Source organism: Schistocerca cancellata, chromosome 7 (assembly GCF_023864275.1).
Source record: "Schistocerca cancellata isolate TAMUIC-IGC-003103 chromosome 7, iqSchCanc2.1, whole genome shotgun sequence".
NCBI classification, from domain to species: Eukaryota; Metazoa; Arthropoda; class Insecta; order Orthoptera; family Acrididae; genus Schistocerca; species Schistocerca cancellata.
Window position 1 is genome coordinate 32,911,139 of NC_064632.1, and position 23,016 is coordinate 32,934,154.

The following is a 23,016-nucleotide window of genomic DNA, read 5'->3' on the forward strand; positions in this document are numbered from 1 at the left end:
TCTACCAGGCGGCTTCCTCTTTCATTTCTTAGCCCCAATCCGTATTCACCTACTACATTTCCTTCTCTCCCTTTTCCTACTGTCGAGTTCCGGTCACCCATGACTATTAAATTTTCTTCTCCCTTCACTACCTGAATAATTTCTTTTATCTCATCATACATTTCTTCAATTTCTTCATCATCTGCAGAGCTAGTTGGCATATAAACTTGTACTACTGTAGTAGGCGTGGGCTTCGTGTCTATCTTGGCCACAATAATGCATTCACTATGCTGTTTGTAGTAGCTTACCTGCACTCCTATTTTTTTATTCATTATTAAACCTACTCCTGCATTACCCCTATTTGATTTTGTATTTATAACCCTGTATTCACCTGACCAAAAGTCTTGTTCCTCCTGCCACCAAACTTCACTAACTCCCACTATATCTAACTTTAACTTATCCATTTCCCTTTTTAAATTTTCTAACCTACCTACCCGATTAAGGGATCTGGCATTCCACGCTCCAATCCGTAGAACGCTAGTTTTCTTTCTCCTGATAACGACGTTCTTTTGAGTAGTTCCTGCCCGGGGATCCGAATGGGGGACTATTTTACCTCGGGAATATTTTACCCAAGAGGACGCCATCATCATTTAATCATACAGTAAAGCTGCATGCCCTCAGGAAAAATTACAGCTATAGTTTCCCCTTGGTTTCAGCCGTTCGCAGTACCAGAACAGCAAGGCCGTTTTGGTTAGTGTTACAAGGCCAGATCAGTCCATCATCCAGACTGTTGCCCCTGCAACTACTGAAAAGGGTGCTACCCCTCTTCAGGAACCACATGTTTGTCTGGCTTCTCAACAGATACCCCTCCGTTGTGGTAGCACCTACGATATGGCTATCTGTATCGTTGAGGCACGCATGCCTCCCCACCAATGGCAAGGTCCATGGTTCATGATGGAGGACCGGAAAACATAACAAATAAATAATTATTATTATTTCTTTTTTATGTGATTACTAAAACATCAAGACCATCCATGTTATTCAACAAAATTTATCAGATGGTTTTCTAATAATTAATGAAGAAAAATTAGATTTGGATTTTAATAAATTGGCTACCAGAAATTAAATTTGAATTGGCTAACTTATAATTACGCACTTTTCATTAAGAAGCTCAGACCGATTGTGGTTGCAAGTTGTCATTTAACATTGTTACCAAAAATCTCAGGAAGTTCTTCACCAATTTACATGATGCGCTCTCTCTCTCTCTCTCTCTCTCTCTCTCTCTCTCTCTCTCTCTCTCTCTCTCTCACACACACACACACACACACACACACACACAGTCCGGTGATGTCCCCCATATGATGCTTGATTGGAGACAGGTCTGGTAATTGCAAGCCAAAGCAACATGTTGTCACTCTTTAGGGCATGTTGGGTTACAACAGCGGTATGTCTGCGAGTGTTATCCTGTTGGTAAAAACCTGCTGGAATGATGTTCACGAATGGCAGCACAATAGGTCAGTCAGAGTACATTGGATATCCACTACAGTGCTCCTGCTGTCTAGCACGCAGACAGGTCGGTTGCAGGACCTCAACTGGCTCCTCCTAATCAACACGTGGCCATCAGTAGCACTGAGGGAGAACTAGCTTTCATCAGAAAACACAACAGAAGTCCATTCTGCCCTCCACTGAGCTCTCACTTAACATCACGGAAGTTACAAATGGCTGTGGTTTGTGTCAGTGAAATGCACGCTACAGGTCGTCTGGCTCGGAACTGTCCTCGAAGTAACTGATTTATAACAAATCTTTCTATCACTGTGGTGGTATCTGCTGCTCAAAATGCTGCTGCAGATGCAGTACAAAGTGCCAGAACCGTGTGCCAAACACTGTGGTCTTGCCTCTCGGCAGTGCCACGTAACCATCCAGAACACAGACTTCTTGTGACTGCCAGAAACCGTGTACAGTGGCGACATTCCTGCCAGGTCTTTCCGCAATATCGTGTAAGGTGCATCCGACTTCTCTTAGCCCTATTACATGATCTTACTCGAGCTCAGTGAGGTGTTGATAATTGTGTCTGTGTCGCCTTAAAGGCATTCTTGACTAGCGTCAAATCACCACATCCGGACTCGTAGATAGCTAATGTTCGTGACCGTTACAGCATGTATTTAAATCAAACCTGATTTGCTTCCTCATAGTGGTGCTGCTAGTGCCACTCTTATGCAACTGATGTGAAATTTGAATAGACATCGTCTTCAAGATGTAAAACACACCTACCAACTTCCATTTACGGTGTAAAATGTCTTCTTGTTGTTGTGATTCTCCCCCTCAGTCAGTGCATATATAGCATTTAAACCATTAGACAAACTGTTTCTCTTCCTTATGTATAATTTTAAACAAAAATTGTATACACAATTGTTTGCCATTTTGTTTTCTTCCTCAGAATCGGAGTTAAAAGAAAACAGGAAAATTTTATTTGTGGAATCTGAATTGTCTGTAATCCGATCAGTTTGCAGGTCAAAACTGTGCAACGTACTGTCCCTGAAGCTATTATCCTCACAGATGCGTTTGAGCAAGATTAGTGTTTATTGTCCAGCTGACATTGAGGTCATTTAGAGACAGAGAAAAGCTTGGAATGTTTCAAGGATGGGAAGGAAATTGACACGCTCTTTCGAAGAAACTGTCCTACAAAAATTTGCCTGGAGCTATTTTGGGAAAGAATGGAACACCTAAATTACAATGACTGGATGTGGATTTGAACTGTCTTCCTCCCAAATACAAGTCAGTGTGCTAACCACTGTGCCACCTCACTCAGTTCACAGATCTAGCTGTAGGAGAGGTCTCTCGTACCACGTATACCAATGATTCCAGCCAGTGTACCCATTCATTTTATGAATCTTCAATTACCAATCAAGATTTCGTTCAATTACAATAAACAAGACCCAAGGTCCGAGAGACACGACAAGGAGGCGACGGACAGGGATAGGGAGAAAGACTAGGTGGACAGAGAGGAGGAGGAGGAAGAGGTGGTGGACAGAGAGGAGGAGGAGGAAGAGGTGGTGGACAGAGAGGAGGAGGAGGAGGAAGAGGTGGTGGACAGAGAGGAGGAGGAGGAGGAAGAGGTGGTGGACAGAGAGGAGGAGGAGGAGGAAGAGGTGGTGGACAGAGAGGAGGAGGAGGAGGAAGAGGTGGTGGACAGAGAGGAGGAGGAGGAGGAAGAGGTGGTGGACAGAGAGGAGGAGGAGGAGGAAGAGGTGGTGGACAGAGAGGAGGAGGAGGAAGAGGTGGTGGACAGAGAGGAGGAGGAGGAAGAGGTGGTGGACAGAGAGGAGGAGGAAGAGGTGGTGGACAGAGAGGAGGAGGAAGAGGTGGTGGACAGAGAGGAGGAGGAAGAGGTGGTGAACAGAGAGGAGGAGGAAGAGGTGGTGGACAGAGAGGAGGAGGAAGAGGTGGTGGACAGAGAGAGGGAGGACAAGATGGTGGTAAGAGGGAAGGGTGAGAAGGAGATTAGTACGTACAGGGTGATTCACGAAGATATGCAAATATTCTAATATGCTATTCTACAAGTAAAACTAAAGCAAAAATTTCATATAAACATAGGTCCGCAAATGTTTAGTTACAGAGTTACGGCTAGTAAGATTTTGCCTGAAATTTAGCAACTTCGAAAATATGAAGCCATCGCAAAACTGTACGAGGTTAAAGTGAAGCACGATTTCCATTTATTTTGCTGTTATTGATCTGGTGAATTTAATAAAACGTGTCCCAGACATACTGATTATGAACACTAGGTAGAAAACCTGTCTCCCATAACATTTGAAATACTCCACTAATGGTTTGTGCTTTCGGAATTCTCTGAGTAGGATAACGTACGCGATCTTTGTTAACTACAGCTGTAGCATTACCATCACATTTACCATAAATAGACACCATATCAGCATATTCCTCTGTCGTAAATTTGAAAGGCATCCCTATTTCGTAAATAATCTACAAGCTACAACAGTTACTATGTGGGTTCAGTTAAATACACTGTTGTTGTGAACATTCTTTCACTGAATGATACAGAAAACTAACTTGTTTCAAGGTTAGGAAACGACAGAAACATCTAACAAACAGTTGCCAGCAATTACATAAACGTTCCTACATTCTTAATGGAAAGTAAGAAAATTTTCTTGTATAATAATCTTTGCTTCTCTGGATGTTCTGGAAAACTACTGCAGATACACGTCTGAGACACATTTTATTAGATTCACCAAACCAATAACAACAAAATAAATGGAAATTGTACTTTACTTTTATCTCATACAGCATTGCGATGGCTTCATATTTGCGAAGTTGCTAATTTCAGGCAAAATCTTCTGTTAGCTGTAACTCTAACCAAACATTTGCAGATCAATGTTTATATGCACTTTTTTCATTAGTTTTACATGTAGAATAACATATTAAAATATTTGCATATCTTCGTGAATCACCCTGTACGTCCAATTCCCAAACACGTTGAGGGGGAAGCAAGCACAAATGTTCTAAAATTTTCAGACCGATCTGTCACTCACTGCAGTGAGGTGTACACAGGATTGGAACTTCATGGTGGATTTGAACTGAGCATTGCCTATGAAAGGCAAGGTACATCTCAGTCTGGCACACAGCTTTAATCTGCCAGGCAATGCCAGTCTAAAATTTCTAACAAATTTTCACCTTCTACTTACTCCAAGCCTACAAAAAAACTAAAAACTGGTGTACAGCTGGCTATTGGAACAGCACTTTCATGACATAATAAAAAGTGATTATAAAGAATCCGCCTTGATTGCAAATAGAAACCGTATGTTGACCTAGGTTTCAGCGTGCATAACCAGCCTTCTTCAGAACAAACTAAAACTAAAACTGCAAACTGCCTAAAGAGGCATGGTCCAACATTAATACAGAATGCCCAAAAGTGCAAAAGACTCGCATAAAATGTAAAATAAACGGTACGTGTGTACCATGTCAGTAGGTGTACCATTTATTTTACATTTTATGCGTGTCTTTTGCACTCTTGGTGTTCTGTATTAATGTTGGATCATGCCTCTTTAGGCAGTTTGTAGTTTTAGTTTGTTCCGAAGAAGGCGTGGTTACCCCTGCCGAAACCTAGGTCAACATCCGGTTTCTATTTGCAATCGAGGCGGATTCTTTATAATCATCAAATTATTCACGATTGCTGACACGCTGCAATGTTTAAAGTTCTCAAACATAATAAAAAGTTTGAGACAATATAGATAATAGTTTTGAAGAATGCCGAGAGAAAATTAGCATAACTTTTTAAGAACACACCTGTAAAAATTCACAGTTTACTTAGTGACCAAGCCTGTTCTGCCATGTGTGGTCAGTAGTGATAGTGAGTCGTGAACATGAACTAAGCTGTAATAGTAGCATTCCTAAAATGTCTATCATTTGAAATGGCGCTGTACTGCTCTCAAGGATTACTTAAAATTTTATAATTTCCTTGAGGCAATTTTAGTTATATCACACTATTTATACAGAAAAAAGCACTGTAATATAGACGGGTGATTGAAAGTGATAGATTAGGGTGTTAAAAAGCTTGTTTATCCTGTCACTATAACACAAAATTTAAACTTATTTGGTGATTAGGTAGTTGTGAATTTCAATAAAATGCTGATCATAATGTCAGTGTTGTTGTAAGGTGCTGTTCTTCATAGGCACCTCACTGCAAAGAATACGCCACAGGTTACAGAATTTCACTCGATGCTGCAAACATTTATAATATTCAAGAACATGAAAGTGTAGCTAATTTTTAGGGGTAATGGATGTTATTTAAACATGATAATTGAAAGGCCCGAGTGCAATACAAAGAATTGAAAGAGTAAATGTAACTAATGGGTCATCACACGTCAAGGGGACCAGGGGTCCCCACATGACCACCTCCAAATCCAATGAAATTTGGTTTGAAGGTTCTATATGGCCTTTGATGGTTATATATAAAATTTCAGTTCAGTTTTTTTCCCCCAATTTATTCTTACTGTAACATAATCCTTTTTGCCTGGGCGTAAATGAGAAAAATCTTTAAAAAAAAGTAAGGACATTTTCTTTTACTTCGTCACTGAGCTTTTTTCCTATTCAGTTTGCAAGTATTGCCAAAATCCCATCTTTCATCTTAATTTCTTAGCCTTCTTTACCATTTTAGTTGAAACAGCAAATTCTTTAGTTGTTCTTTCAATAGTGCAGTTATTTGGGGCCAGGTTCAAAATTTGAACTTTACTGCAATTGCCTAAGGTCTGAAGCTTAATCTAAAGTCCTTCAATTAAGATGTCCATATTTTTACATTTTTGGCACTTTTCAATTTGTGTTTGAGCAATATCTACTTGGCTCATACCAGTGGTCATGGCAATTGCCCTAATAATGGTGCTATGGGCTGTCAGAGTGCTTTATATATCCCGTTGAGTCCCTTTTGCTGATCCACTGAAATTTTAATGGTGTCTCTCCAAGTGGTGATAATGAAGTATTAACAGTAAAGCAAGCATCAGCAACACCTAAGTCTTCAGTGGTTGGTGATTCTTGGTTATCCTGGTGGAGTGGTTCCTTTTGGGCCACTTCATGTCTGCATTTTGTACAAATTCTGACAGGTTTAAAAACTTCATCAGTCAGTAACTTCAACTAATCAGACACTTCAATGGTTACTGGTGTTAAAGCATTTTTGGTTATGTGTTTTTTCTTTACCAAATGTGTTGCAGCAAGTCTTCTGCTGGAATTTAAATTTGGTCATCAACAAGGCATTATGGTATGAACAGATTTGAGCATCTTCAGTAAAATCAAGCTAGACCTACATCATAGAAGCTCCTTGTCCATTGGCGACATTTCCTTAACTGGTTGTACTAAATGCTTTCTCTGAGAATGACTTTGAACAATTAGTTCATGATCCCACACGAATTGTAAATGGTTGTGAAAACACACTTGACCTCGTAGCCACAAATAATCCTGATCTAATAGAGAGCGTCATGACGGATACAGGGATTAGTGAACACAAGGTCATTGTAGCGAGGCTCAAAACCATATCATCCAAAACCACTAAAAATAAATGCAAAATATATCTATTTAAAACAGCAGATGAAAATTCGCTTGATGCCTTCCTAAGAGTGAGTCTCCATTCCTTCCGAGCTAATTATGTAAGTGTAGACCAGGTAAGGCTCAAATTCAAAGATACAGTATCGACAGCAATAGATAGATTCATACTGCATAAGTTAATATGAGACGGGACTGATCCACCATGGTACACAAAACACGTCAGGACACTGTTGCAGAAACAACAAAAAAAGCATGCCAAATTCAGAAGAACGCAAAATCCCCAAGACTGGCTAAGTTTCACGGAAGCTCGAAATTTAGTGTGGATGTCAATGTGAGATGCTTTTAAGAGTTTCCACAATGAAACATTGTCTCAAAATATGGTAGAAAACCCGAAGATATTTTGGTCGTATGTGAAGTACACCATTGGCAAAAAACAGTCAATACCGTCACTGCGTGATAGCAATGGAAATGTTACCTATGGTGGTGCCACTAAAGTGGAGTTACTAGATACAGTTTTCTGTAATTCCTCCACAAAAGCATATGAAGTAAATATTCCAGAATTCAAAAGCAGAACAGCTGTTAGCATGAGTGACATAAAAGTAGATATCTTAGGTGTTGCGAAACAACTCAAATCACTTAAGAAAGGAAAGTCTTCTGGTCCAGATGGTATACCAATCAGGTTCCTTTCAGAGTATGCAGACACAATAGCGTCTTTCTTAGCAATCATATACCACAGCTCACTTGATGAAAGGTCTGTTACTAAAGACTGGAAAGTAGCACAGGTAACACCAATATTCCAGAAAGGAAATAGGAGTAACCCATTGAATTATAGACCAATATCACTGACCTCGATTTGCAGTAGGATTTTGGAGCATATACTGTACTCGAACATTATGAATCACCTTGAAGAAAATGACTTATTGATACATAACCAACACAGATTCAGAAAATATTGTTCTTGTGCAACGCAGCTAGTTCTTTATTCCCATGAAGTAATGAGTCCTGTAGACAAGGGATCTCAGATTGATTCCATATTCCTGGATTTTCGGAAGGCTTTTGATACCATTCCTCACAAGCGACTTTTAATCAAATTGCGTGCATATGGAGTATAGTCTCAGTTGTGTGACTGGATTCGTGATTTCCTCTCAGAGAGGTCACAGTTTGTAGCGATAGATGGTAAATCATCGAGTAGAACAGAAGTGATATCTGGCGTTCCACGAGGTAGTGTCACGGGCCCTCTGCTGTTCCTGATTTACATAAATGATCTTGGTGATAATCTGAGCAGCCCCCTTAGATTGTTTACAGATGACGCTGTAATTTACCGTCTATTAAAATCATCAGACGATCACTTCCAATTACAAAACGATCTAGAGAGAATTTCTGTATGGTGTGAAAAGTGGCAATTGGCACTAAACAAAGAAAAGTGCAAGGTCATCCACATGGGTACTAAAAGAAATTCTATAAATTTTGGGTATACGATAAACCGCACAAATATAAAGGCTGTAAATTCGACTAGATACCTAGGAATTACAATTGTGAGCAACTTAAATTTGAAAGACCACATAGTTGTGGGGAAGGCGAAACAAAGACTGCGCTTTGTTGGCAGAACACTTAGAAGATGCAAAAAACCCACTAAAGAGACAGCCCACATTATACTTGTCCATCCTCTGCTGGAATATTGATGCGCGGTGTGGGATCCTTACCAGGTAGGACTGACAGAGGACATTGAAAAAGTGCAAAGAAAGCTAGCTCGTTCCATGTTATCACGCAATAGGAGTGATATGATACGCGAGTTGAGGTGGCAGTCACTGAAACAAAGGCGGTTCTCTTTGCGGCGAGATCTATTTACGAAATTTCAATCACCAACTTCCTCTTCAGAATGCGAAAATATTTTGTTGACACCCACCTATGTAGGGAGAAATGATCATCAATAATAAAATAAAACAAATCAGAGCGTAAACGGAAAGATTTACATATTCCTTTTTCCCACGCGCCATTTGAGAGTGGAATGGTAGAGTAGTAGTATGAAAATGGTTTGATGAACCCTGACAGTCAGCTCCATCCGATCCAACAAAGTAGCAGGATGCAAGGGTCTATTGGTTCATTTTATACAATACTTTATTAACCTATAACAAGCAATTTTGAAAGGTCATGAATATTCTGGTTTGAAGCACAATGTAAGATGCTATTACACACTGTGATGCATAAGAAACATTCACTTAAAATTCACAGTTTTTGTAAATTACTTGTAACAGATTGTGTTGTTTGTATATAAAATATACAATCAGGCTATTGAAACATTTTGTCTTACGCTTACCTTCAGCTACAACCATGATTATTGATTATTCAAACACTCAGTATTCAACAACGCCAGAGAGAACACCGAACAGAAGACTGTCAATGGGAAAATTGCCAATAATGCAAGCAGTAGGTAAAATTGTTTATTCAGCAATGTATCACTGCTGTGAGGATAGAGCCTTAAACACTATTGTTGCTTTATAATGCCAATGGAAACTGAGTGGCAATGCATATATGCACCACCATGCACTGTAGGGTTAAAATTTCTAAAGCAACATCGTGTTCCATTGCGATCTTTTAGATTTTATAATCTTAAGAGTTTGGACAAGAAGAGAATAGAAGCTTTTGAAATGTGGTGCTACAGAAGAATGCTGAAGATTAGATGGATAGATCACGTAACTAATGAGGAGGTATTGAATAGAATTGGGGAGAAGAGAAGTTTGTGGCACAACTTGACAAGAAGAAGGGACCGGTTGGTAGGACATGTTCTGAGACATCAAGGGATCACAAATTTAGCATTGGAGGGCAGCGTGGTGGGTAAAAAGCATAGAGGGAGACCAAGAGGTGAATACACTAAGCAGATTCAGAAGGATGTAGGTTGCAGTAAGTACTGGGAGATGAAGCAGCTTGCACAGGATAGAGTAGCATGGAGAGCTGCATCAAACCAGTCTCAGGACTGAAGACAACAACAACAACAACAACAAAGAGTATTTTCTGACTTTTATTTGTAAACACTTCTCATTAACACAGTTACATTTCCTCAACCACAGGCAAAACTTATGCTATTAAGAGACACTATAATTATGCATATTTTGATTTAAGAGTTCAAATTGTGTTATTTTTTGTATTTATCGATAATCCATTTTCCCTAATTTTGACAGGTACTTTTACTCATCAAAATGCAAGAGCCATAAATTAAACAATATAGCTTTGAAAGCTTAAAGCATGCTCTTTCCAGCTGTGGCTAGAAAAAAAGAATTGAACAAGACACAGTTGAGATTTTTTGCCAACTTTGCAGGCACTTATTGTTTCCTCTAGGCATCCAATATAAATTAAATTTGATCCATATATAGACATCATAGGTAGGAATAACCCCCTGAAGTTTTGATGTGATTGGTTTATATGAAAAGTAGCAGTGGTGAGTCAAAACTCAGTATAGCGTAATGATTTTTTTTAGCCACTTTAGAGCCCTTTATCTATTTTTAGGTGTGGCTGGCTAAATTCCTAATTTTTGCCATGGTGTTATTCAGCTTAAAAAGTTGTCTATGTATATTAAAGCAAATGACCAAATGTTTGCTAGGACTTTACACTTGCACCTTCATACATGATGCAAAGGTGGGTAGCCCCTTTTTAAAAGCCCCTAAAATTCGACCACTGGACTGAAATTCAGTATATAACCATCAAAGACCATATAGAACCTTCACACCGATTTTCATTAGATTTGAAGGTGGTAGAGTGGGGACACTTTTGAATATTCGTCCCGCTGACATGGAATGACCCTACTTGAAGTACAGTTAAAGTGATGAACAAGTGATAATCTCACAGACTGTACTTCCACTATGATGTAGTTGGCTGGGGTGTTCAGAAGACAGTTCAGAAACATTTTTCTGAGCATGTTATTCAAACTGTGTGTGTGTGTGTGTGTGTGTGTGTAGGAAGAGGATATGGACCGGGGGGGGGGGGGGGTGGATGTGCCGAGTGCATGCCGTATATATATATGTATGTATGTCCCACATCTCCTAAACTATTGGATCAATTCGAACTAAATTTGGTACACATACTACTTATCGTCTGGAAGTAGTACTATGGGATTAAGAACCATCTAGCTTCCTTAGGGGTTGGAGTATGGGTGAAAAGGTTAGTTTATACCTGACATCTAACCTGCCCTACATGAGTGGCATGTTGTGTGAGTAGCATCAGAATGTGTTTCAGGTGATATATGACTAGACGGGCTGACGGGGGGGATTGCAATGGAACACGATGTTGCTTTAGAAATTTTAACCCTACAGTGCATGGTGGTACATATATGCATTGCCATTCAGTTTCCATTGGCATTATAAAGCAAGATAGGTGGTAGGAAGAGAGGTACCGAGACACGGGGTAGGGAGATATGGACCGAGATGAGGAGAAGGGGTGGACGGAGAGAGTGGATGTAGAGGATGGGCAGAGAGAGAGAGGAGTGTCAGACAGATGGCAAGGAGGGGATGGACAGAGGGAGGAAGCAGAAAGGAGGTGGTCAGAGAAAGGGGGCAGAAGATGTGATCAATGCAGATGATAAACCAACACAGAAAGTAACGCTTCGAATGAATTTGAATATAACATGTTAAATTATTTCCATGTCACATAGTTTCTCTTCAACTTTTATAAGGGTGAGGCTTTTATTGCTGGTCATATCTAGCTGGTTGCGCAGAGGTAGTCTGAGGATATTAACAACCACATGGTCAAACTTCATTGTGGAGATGGCTTTGTCTTGTATGGAGAAACACTTGGGGCCAGACATTGTATGTGTTGCACTTTATGTATTGTACCACCTCTTATCTTGCTTACAAATATTTCAGTCTGGGAGTTGGTAATTGAGACATCCCAAATTATTCCTCTATTGGTGGCAGTTGGCATTGTGCAGATAATAAACGCAATATCCCACCCCCATACCCAGTTTACATATTGACTTACAAACCAAAAAGTAAACCTTCACACAAACTTTTCGTTGTAAAATATGCTACTGTTCTATTGACAAATCTATCGTTCAACATTGTAATTTCTCGAGAATACTTTTTTGCTGAAACAGATTGTTTTTCGCTTTTAATCTCTTGTTAGCTGCCTGATGGGGAATATTGTAAAATAATGAGTAGTTGCCCAGGTGCACAACTGTGAAGCTATTTCTGTTTCTCTGGGTTTTTGAGATAGTTTATTCTCTTCAGGAGAATTTTGGATCATGAGATGGAAGGCATTCAAAATGTGAAGTCCTATCCTGTTACTCTAAAAAAAGTTTATCCATATTAGTGTAAATTAATGTTTTTATTTTGAGTTTCACTATTCCTGCCATATGTTGTATTTTATAATCTGTGTTTCTTCCTTTTCCAGGATTTGGATGTGGAGCTTAGGAGATTTCAAGAACATTACTCCCAATTACTGTAACTGCCAGTTGGTATGCTCAAACATATTTTGTATGAAATAGAAGTTATAGATACAATACATAATGCTGTTATTTTTGACTTCCATTCATATGTTTGCTCATATTATATTTGGATAACAAAAAATCATACATTTTGGTAATGTCGTTGTATATGTTCTGTAATTTATTGACTTCCATAAGTGGTTTGGTTGTTGTAAATTAGTATGCCATAATAAGCATTGTAAATAAGGTACCGTGTGTGTGTGTGTGTGTGTGTGTGTGTGTGTGTGTGTGTGTGTGTGTGTGTGTGTGTGTGAGAGAGAGAGAGAGAGAGAGAGAGAGAGAGAGAGAGAGAGAGAGAGTGAGTGAGTGAGTGCTCACTCCCACAAGAGTGGGTTATATATATGTGAGAGAAAGATGTCATTGTTTGTGCTAACAGATGCTGGACACTTCCAGAGTTTTTTGTTAATACTGAGTAAGACAACAGTGTTCAATAATTTATTTTTATTAAATATGCACTAAATTTTGTAGACTTCAGTGTAACAGGGTTTCCCAAATAATAAAGCACCGCCAGTTGTTGAATCTCAGGGAAAATGACTGCCAGAATTGTAGATAAGTTAAATGTTACAGTGTTCACCATGTAATGTGATTTTAAAATAGGTACACTTCATTGGTCTAGTTGTATAAATGACAGGCCCCTTTTAATGACAGGTTTATGTTTCAGTTGTGCTAACAGCAAAAAAAGAGGAAAAATGTACACATTCTTAATTATTTTTATTCACAAGTAGTAGTTATTGTTCTTTGTATACAAACCAGTCTGGCAGTAAATTAAACTGCTTTCCTGATTGCCTCTGTTCAAAATTGATTTTAATGCTTGCTTCAAATTTAATAGAAGTTACCTGTTATCTTTCTTCTATTGTGCACACTTTATGAAACTTAATTTTGTCCACTCTTTGTGCTGATTCACTTAATTTTGTCCACTCTTTGTGCTGATTCTTTAACACATTTTACATTTGTCTCCAACACCAAATGATAAGAAAACACTTGCAATACAGGCAATAAATAAGATAAACTAAAATTTATTATTTTCACAAATGTTGTTATTATGACCTAGATGTGTTATTTGTAGGTTCATTCTCTTGAGTACTTCTACTTTTATTGTTTATATTACTGTGAAGGGTAGTTGCCTTGTGTTTTGTGATTTTTAAGAGTACTTAGGCAGTGCTCAGAACAAGACTGTAAGTATCTAATTTCTCAGTGGGGAGTATGACACATGGAAAACTACACATGCGTTTTTAATATTGACTGTGGAAGAATTATTAAAAATGAACATTAAGAACATTTATACTAGAAGTAGAAAAGTTAAGGGAAGAAAAATTATGTTGCTGTTTGGGCAGATGATTTTCATGTAACGACTGCCAGCTAAAACTACTGTGATGAGGCAGTGACTAATAGTATTTGCATTAATAAAAATGGTAGTTGTTGTTGTTCTCGTGTGGACAGGACAACAGAAGATACATCAGTTGCAGTATTCAAAACTGTCCCGTTTAAATATTAAATTAAGTAGTTAAATACCAAATGGCTGTATAGTGTCAAATTTTATTTGCCCTCTACATGTGCAAACATTTTTGCTCTCCTGAGACTCTCTAGTGAAAGATGTTTTGAGAAAGTTGTAAAGGTAAACATTAAATAAATAACACAACCAAAGCTCACATTTCATACAAGAAAGAATGTGCTACAGTGTGATTTGAGGAAAATCGTGTGGGACCGTTCCCTGTAGTTAAGTTTGCTCGTCTTGTATAATTATCACTGTAATTGCAGTGCACATGTGTCAAGAAGTTTACTGTGCAGGAACACAAGTCTTCAGGTTTACATAACTGAACTGTAGTCATAGAATATTCAAAGAACTGTTCAAAGAAACTGCTGGCTAATCATTTTCTGATGTGGGGGACCACATCACTTCTGTTTTAATCGTGTAGGTTATTTATTTTAATGTACAAAAAATGACATTTATAAAATAATCATGAAGATCTTGGATGAACATTTCACTGAAGTATATCCTAGTGTAAAATGTTCTGAAAACTTAAAACTGTGCCAAAATGGAAAACTGTTCACTGCTGTATAAGAAAATATTAATTGTAGAAATAATCCTAAAAGTTTTGTTCAGCCATTCTCCACAATGTATTGGCCTACAGGAGTGCTAGTAGAGTTAAGTGAGCAAGTGAACATTGAGGAATGTGGTACCAGCTGATTGGAGCTCTAAAGTTAATCTTTAATCAGGCCTAGATAGCTTAATTGTAAAAAGCATTGCCCGTGAAAAACAATAGTATGAGGTTTGGTCAACCACGCTGTTTGTCTGTGAAGCATACTGAACGAAACATAGAAAAGCATATGAAACAGGAGACATAGAACAAAATAACATTATCATTTTATCACAAATTCCAGCTGATATGTTGGAAGATCTGTTTCCTTCGGATGTGAGAAAAAATAACATTCATTTTTAATACATACACTCAAGTACTGGAAAGAGAGGCAAGCTTCATCAGAACAACTACCACTCAAACTGAAGTGACGACAATAGGATATAGAGCATAATCAAAACAGTGTGCTAAGCAGGCTCAATTCTATTCTTTCCACATATTCATGTAAATGAAAATATCGACCAGTACGTAAACACAGTATATTAAATTTGAGTCCACCAGTTATTCTGTAATAGAATACAGGGAAAAAACTAAGCAGCCTTCAGACAGTTAAAATGTAACACATTGGAAAAACTCGTTAAGATGCACAATTTATTTGGTATTCCCATACACCACCTCCATGTGCTCTAAAATTCTGGTATCATCTGTGGCCCCGCACTCCCACAACATAAGTGGTTTTATGTATAGTTTTTCAGATGTTGCTACCAGTAGAAACAAAAAAGTAATTCTTAATGTTTTGCTTTTTGTGTGGTGCCCTGAAGAAAAGTAAGTCCATTTAAATTATTATAATTATATTAAGCATCAATTTAGGATTTGCAGGAAGTGAATAGGACTCTGTGCCTGTTATCGGGACGCTGAAAGAGTATATTACACACACTTCAGCATTTCCGTGGTAGATAATCACCAGTTTACATGAGTGTGTCTCATGAGGCTATACAGAGCAGTATTTATATATGTGGCAAGCAATTTGAATCTGTATTTGAGTGTGAGCATTTCATCTTCCACTTGCCTGAAACTGGCTGAGAGCTAATAAACAAACATTTGGCAAAAAACGACATATAGGCTTTGAATACTGCAATTTTTTCATAAACTGCTGTGATTGATTTTGTGGTAAAAGAACAGCTTACATTGTTATAAGCAGATTTCTTTTAACCAATGTATATAAATGTATCTTAATCTGTGAATGAATTATTGTTTCTGCAAAATGTAGGAACAGGGTTCAAATGTCAGTTACACTGTATTTGGATAACTATTTTGGACAGAACGCTTTATACACATTTTTCATGTAAAACATACAGTCAACTAATTGGGAAACCCTGGGAATTATAACCCCATCATAATTGTAATTATATGTGATGTTTTCTGAAAGTGTATGTGATGGTTGTGTAAATGTAAAAATGTGAAAGATAACTCTAGTGTTAAGATATTGAGAAGCACCAAGAGTTCATTTATGTCAGATATTATAGCAATATTTACCTTACTTTATGTACGAAAGAATACTGTGCAACCAGTCTTTCTGTAGCCTTACTTGTTGCCTTTGAATGTGTTTGAACTCACTTTGTGGCATGGAGAATGGACATGGAAATTATTAGTGGATGAAGACATGTGCCTTTGTATGATAAATTTGTTATTACTTTCAGTTAAATATGTTGTTACCATATCTTGCAAGTGTGTGAAGAACTGTAAAAGTATCACTCTACAATTTGTTCTAAGTCACAGAGACCAGTACTTGGTAAGTTGGATTAGAGAGCACTTAAATTAACAAAACTTAAATCAACTGACTACCTATGTTTCAAGATCGATTTGTTTTCCTCGGAGTGGTTTATATTGACAATTGTAGACAGACATATTGCAGTTTAGCACTTTTTTATGACCAATAAAACTTACAAAAATTGTTTTGGAGACTGAAGACGTTATTTTTAAACCATCGATGTTATGAATATAATAGTAACTATTCCTCAGTCACAATTACGTTAGTTGTTTGATCACTATTTTTGAGATGAAGCAGCAAAAGAAATTAAATATTGCTTAGTTCATTGTGCCTACAGTAATCTATGTGTTGCGTAATATGAGGAGGAGGTTAATCACATATTTCTCTCTTCCAAGTATCCTCTAATTAGGCTGTTTCCAGGGTGCCTCTTTCCTCCTCCTCCTCCTCCTCCTCTCCCCTAAATCTCTCTCTCTCTCTCTCTCTCTCTCTCTCTCTCTCTCTCTCTCTCTCTCTCTCTCTTTTTCATGGAAAAAGTAACTGAAGTCAATACACTTGGCTTATTTTAGAAGTATTTTTGTCTTTCACACCCACGAATGACTTTGTTATACTTCTGAAAGAAAAATCTCAAGGCTTTTTTAGAAATAAAATGGGGGAAGGAGGTATGAGGTATTTCGTGTAGAAAACTAATTATTTAGGGAAAATTGATGAAACACAAGTTACTTTGTTTTATGATTGCAGGCATGTGATTCTGAATTTATAGCTTCCATGCCAAATATTTCCAAACAAGGCTTTTTGTTGACTAGCCCATTTTTTTTCTCAATTTTCTGCTTATTTTGATAGTGTTATAATTACTAGTAGAAAATTGACAAGAAATTTTACAATTTATCACTCATCTCTGTACTGTCTGCTATTCTTCAATAGATGATTCACATTATCAATAAGTAGGTGACTAATATTGATTGTATAATTAACATTATGAAAGACTGAAAGTTGATTTAGAAAGCTACTGGATTTTTACACCAAATTGGTATTAAGTTATTCAGTTCTTCCTTTGAGAATGTTCAAGAGAAAGGTAACACAATCAACAAATACGTTTGCATTTGAGATAAATCAATAGTGTATTGGTTTATTTATAACATGTACCTGTTTACTCACTGTGTTCTGCTGTGATTGATCCTTCACTATTTCAATAATGTCTAAATAATCCATGCTGCATTACATGATCTCTTAATTAGGGTAAGCAGTTAATTTTAAAAATGTATAAAATAAAAATGAAGACATGTAGTACTATTAAGACTTGAATAACTGTATGATTTATGCCAAAAAAACGAGGTGTGATAAAATGTAAAGTATATATTTATGTATTAAAACAAAGTTCATTTATAATTTAGTATAGTTCAGAATTGTTAATTGATCGTAGATTAGACTTGCAATTTTTCTTGTCAGTGAATTTTGCTTCAAGCAATGATCTTCATTCCATGCATCTTAACAAATTCCAGAATTAAATATTTATCATGCAAATAAAAATACTGCAGTAATAGTTTGGATTGGATCACAAACTTGTAATGTCATTCGGTAATTGACTAGCACATCTTGTTTACATTTCGCAGAAGAAAAGTGATAAAAACCATACGCATGTAATAATTTATTTTTCTCATTCATGCCAGTATTACTGGTCTCCAAGATTCATAGATGGGCTGGATTCTGCAGAGAAATTGTATTTATAGACTTTTAGAAATCTTGTTGCCTACCTAATACAAGTGAAGAAATGTTTAAAAGAAAAGGAGACATACAAATTGCAACATTTATCTTAAATGTGATTTGTAAACTATTTCATAACAAGAACATACTGCCATTTATTTCTTCTCAAAATCATATCACTGCCATTCTCACCAAGTAAAGCATTTTTAAGCTGTTCAATTTGAATTATCTAACTGCAAATGAGACTGTGAATTAATATCTACATATGTATATATAAAATATATGTATACATGACTAAGCCTATTTTACAAGGCTGAAAATAACTGCCGTTTTATTAAACATATATTTATTTGCCTTTGAATGTCTAATGGAAGGCAACATGGGGATCACAAAAAGTTATTCACTCTTCTGGAAGTTATTTGTTACTTGTCATGAGGTTGCAAACCAGGCATGATATTTAAACATGCCTCAAATGACAAATTTCAATAACTATAGTATGTTTTTCACAAGTTATTTCACTAGCATTCATTTGAAATGTAACTGTTGAAGAAAAAAAGTTCCACTAAAATTGTTGCAAAATATTTACATTGCCTACAAACACTGTTCTACATACTAGCCAGTTGCCTTCCTGCAGTCCTTCATAACATGATTGCTGTAGGCTTTATACTATATTTATGAAAATGTTTGCTGATTTTTTTTGTAGGGTTTAATATTTTTGTCAGAGTTGCTAGTTTTTGGGATATTAAACATTTGTCTAATAAAAACAAATAATGTAATTTGCCTCAGTTTGTGTTGTTAATTAAATTTAATGTGAAAGGAACTAGCTTTTCATTTTTTCACCCAATTCCAAAATTGTCATTAAGCATTTGTTACACAGTTAATTTCTTGTACACTCACTGACCTCAAATTTTATAACCCTTTTTTTTTTTTTTTTTTTTTTTTTTTTTTTTTTTTTTTTTTTTTTTTTTTTTTTTTATACAAATGCTAGCAACACATTAAAAATTATTTCAATTTTTTTAGCTTTGTGTGTGTGGGGGGGAGGGGGGTGTCATACAGATGCGGTGGGAATACAGGCCAGGAATCTATATTCAATCAATAATATTCATAAAATAGTCTTAAAAGCTCAAAACAACTACTTTAATAGCTTTTTATTCACTAATAGCAAAAAAGATAACCAAGACAAATAATGGACCTCACTGAAAGCCCAGTTTTCATTTGGTGTGAAATTTTACAAAACAGTCCTTTTTTTCTATGGTGACATAATGCTACATCACATTTTGGACATCTAGTGTGTGATAAATTGTGTATAAACAATTTGCATCTTTCATTGTTCAGTTGATGGGCGGCCATGTTTCCTCTTAAAGAGTCACTATGTACGAAGCAATGCATTTGCTACTTCTAGTCCGAACTGCACTGAAGACATAGGCCTCTCTTTTAGCTAGGAACAGTGTCACTTATATAGAAGCCAAGCATTTACTACACATGTATCAGCAAGATGAAAAATGATCCAAAAGTAATATCTTTTTGCCCTTAGCTTTATGCTGTACAAGGAGACAAGCATGTCCAGAAGGTCATTTACTGAACATTTTAGTATAATGGCTTGACACACATATCCAAAGATAAAGTGTGAACTTTTATTGCCAGACATTTTGTGTTGTTGTTTTCATCCGTTTTTTCATCACTAGACCCACATTCTAATGATGTGAGCTTTGTCTGATGTGAGGTCACAAATTGACATCCTATTAAATTGAATCATGCAGCAATCCAATTTCTGCATTCTTGTAGTTTAACTAATAGTGAATCTTAAGTAAGCAATTGTAAGACCTGAGTTTCTCCTGACATAGACAATCTTCAAACAGCTTACGGGAATGCAGCCAGGTAAAATTTACAGCAATCGCCGATATTTCGGCGGGAGTACACCCTTCCATTCTCAAGGCACAAGGCAACGGACAGGCGATGTACAGGCCAATTTAAAACTTCGGTCCTCGGAGTAAGCAATTGTTGAAGGTAAGTTTGTAGTTTGTGCTGTCTGGGGTCATATTTGACAATATCGACACTTATTTTCAAGTTAGTATTACTAACTACTTCTCCCAGTATGTATTTCGAAGGCGTGTAAAATCCCGCCATTACTTGTAATTGTAAATACCTTTATCCACCACTTATTTGCCTTATTTCGTAAATATTGCTTCAGAGAGGATCACCCTTTGAAGGGGTTACTCAGTTCAACAGCAGACAGATGTTCTTCGTGGGTTACTCCCCCCTTTCCAAATTGGAGATGAAAGGATGAATTTTGAAGTGCATTGTGATTTGGGTCATCTCTGGCCATCATATTGTCATTATTTATACAAAATGAATATATGATCATAATTTGTTAATGCCTACCCCCCTGCAATTCTTTCGATTCGACTATGTTCAGGCCAGTAGAAGCAACCAAAATTTACTACTCCACTCATATGTACACCAAAAATTTGTTTAATTTCTGCAGAAGTTGTATTGACACCACTTCTTGTTTTCCAAGTTCTCCTCCTGTTCTTATCCACACTCTTTCATGTCATCAGAAAATAAAAATTTTAAATACTGTAGGTGTGTCGTGCTCGGTGACTGTTACAGAACTGGTCAAATTGGATAAATTGTGATCATGATTTCCCCATACAACTGCTGGTTTTATTTTGTAGTTTCTTCATTATTTGAGCCAATGGAACCTCATCAAGTCATCACTATCGCCATCACAAAGAGCTCAAGTAGGCCTAGTGGTAATTTCTGTTTAATTATCATTAGAATCAAAAGACTGAGAAACAGGCTCAACTGGCAAACCATTACAAGGCTCTTCCCTCACTGCATCTGAGTCTTCCATTAGTCCACTTCATCATCCAAATATTCCTGCAGTTTTTTGATAACATCAGAAGCTTCATCATAACAACTTCTGTTGATAATTTAGACATCTGTAAAGGGAAATAAAATTGGTTCATTCACACAGTAATATTTTTTTACATAATCTCACTTGTACTTACCCCAAGATACTAATGTTCCCACTGTGTCCACGTGGACCCATTTGTTTACAAGCTTGTAATACTGAAAGCTATACATATAGTTGTCTGTAAAAGTACAATTCCTACAAAAGCATTTAATGCACTCTACATATTTTTTAAATAAAAACACACAAAAGTTACCTAAAAAATAACATCACTCCATTAGCAGAACTGATGTAACAAATCCATGAATTCACTTGATTACGAGCTGGCAGAAATATCCTGTATGCTCATGATCCTGTTGTTGCTGCCATCTAGTGATCTGTACAAACCAGAACACAGTGGTGTCATGTGGATCCAGTGGGTTTCCACGGATACTTCAAAAATTTTGGGCAGGATATGGTTGATTATTGCAGTTTTCACTTATTCATGCATATCTTGTTTATAACTTATGTTGCATGCAAAACTGTGAAAGCAAACCCCTGTAAAAAATAAGTGGTTTCAAAAAGAAATTAAGGCATATCTTTGGCAAAAAAAAGGTTATTATGACATGAAACAATAGGCAACTGAAACCACACTGCGAGCAGCAGCACCAGTGCATGATGGGAGTGGCTACTGGGTGGGGGTAAGGACGTGGCTGGAGTGGGGAGGGGCAGAGATAGTATGGTGTGGGTGGGGAACAGTGAAGTGCTGCAGGTTCATTGACTGCAGACATGTGCTTGTGCACACACGCGCGCGTCTGTCTATTGTTAACGAAGGCCTTAACGGCTGAAAGCTGTAATTGTAAGAGTCTTTTTTGCTGTGCCTATCTGCGACTCCTCGGGAGAGCCAGTCCTGACAAAACTCTACCATCTGGTGAGCAAAATGTATGAGACAGGCGAAATACCCTCAGACTTCAAGAAGAATATAATAATTCCAATCCCAAAGAAAGCAGGCATTGACAGATGTGAAAATTACCAAACTGTCAGTTTAATATGTCACAGCTGCAAAACACTAATGCGAATTCTGTACAGACGAATGGAAAAACTGGTAGAAGCCGACCTCGGGGAAGATCAGTTTGGATTCCGTAGAAATATGGGAACACGTGAGGCAATACTGACCCTACGACTTATCTTAGAAGCTAGATTAAGAAAAGGCAAACCTACGTTTCTAGCATTTGTAGACTAGGAGAAAGCTTTTGGCAATGTTGACTGGAATAATCTCTTTCAAATTCTGAAGGCGGCAGGGGTAAAATACAGGGAGCCAAAGGCTATTTACAATTTGTACAGAAACCAGATGGCAGTTATAAACAGTCGAGGGGCATGAAAGGGAAGCAGTGGTTGGGAAGGGAGTGAGACAGGGTTGTAGCCTCTCCCCGATGTTATTCAATCTGTATATTGAGCAAGCAGTAAAGGAAACAAAAGAAAAATTCGGAGTAGGTATTAAAATCCATGGAGAAGAAATAAAAACTTTGAGGTTCGCCGATGACATTGTAATTCTGTCAGAGACAGCAAAGGACTTGGAAGAGCAGTTGAACGGAATGGACAATGTCTTGAAAGGAGGATATAAGATGAACATCAACAAAAGCAAAACGAGGATAATGGAATGTAGTCGAATTAAGTCGGGCGATGCTGAGGGAATTAGATTCGGAAATGAGACACTTAAAGTAGTAAAGGAGTTTTGCTATTTGGGGAGCAAAGTAACTGATGATGGTCGAAGTAGAGAGGATATAAAATGTAGACTGGCAATGGCAAGGAAAGCGTTTCTGAAGAAGAGAAATTTTTTAACATCGAGTATAGATTTAAATGTCAGGAAGTTGTTTCTGAAAGTATTTGTATGGAGTGTAGCCATGTATGGAAGTGAAACATGGACGATAAATAGTTTGGACAAGAAGAGAATAGAAGCCTTTGAAATGTGGTGCTACAGAAGAATGCTGAAGATTAGATGGGTAGATCACGTAAGTAATGAGGAAGTATTGAATAGGATTGAAGAGGATTTTGTGGCACAACTTGACAA

The 23,016-nt window shown here is 37.3% G+C and overlaps 1 protein-coding gene across 1 annotated transcript in view; it reads left to right on the forward strand.

Moving 5' to 3' along the window:
* LOC126091894 (ATPase family AAA domain-containing protein 2-like) overlaps positions 1–18,872 on the forward strand; it is a 222,379-nt gene extending 203,507 nt beyond the window's left edge. The window contains exon 24 of the mRNA XM_049907190.1: positions 12,409–18,872. Coding sequence (XP_049763147.1) covers positions 12,409–12,462 — 54 coding nt within the window. The 3' untranslated portion in view covers positions 12,463–18,872. The remainder of the gene's footprint in view (positions 1–12,408) is intronic.
* Positions 18,873–23,016: the final 4,144 nt, after the last annotated feature.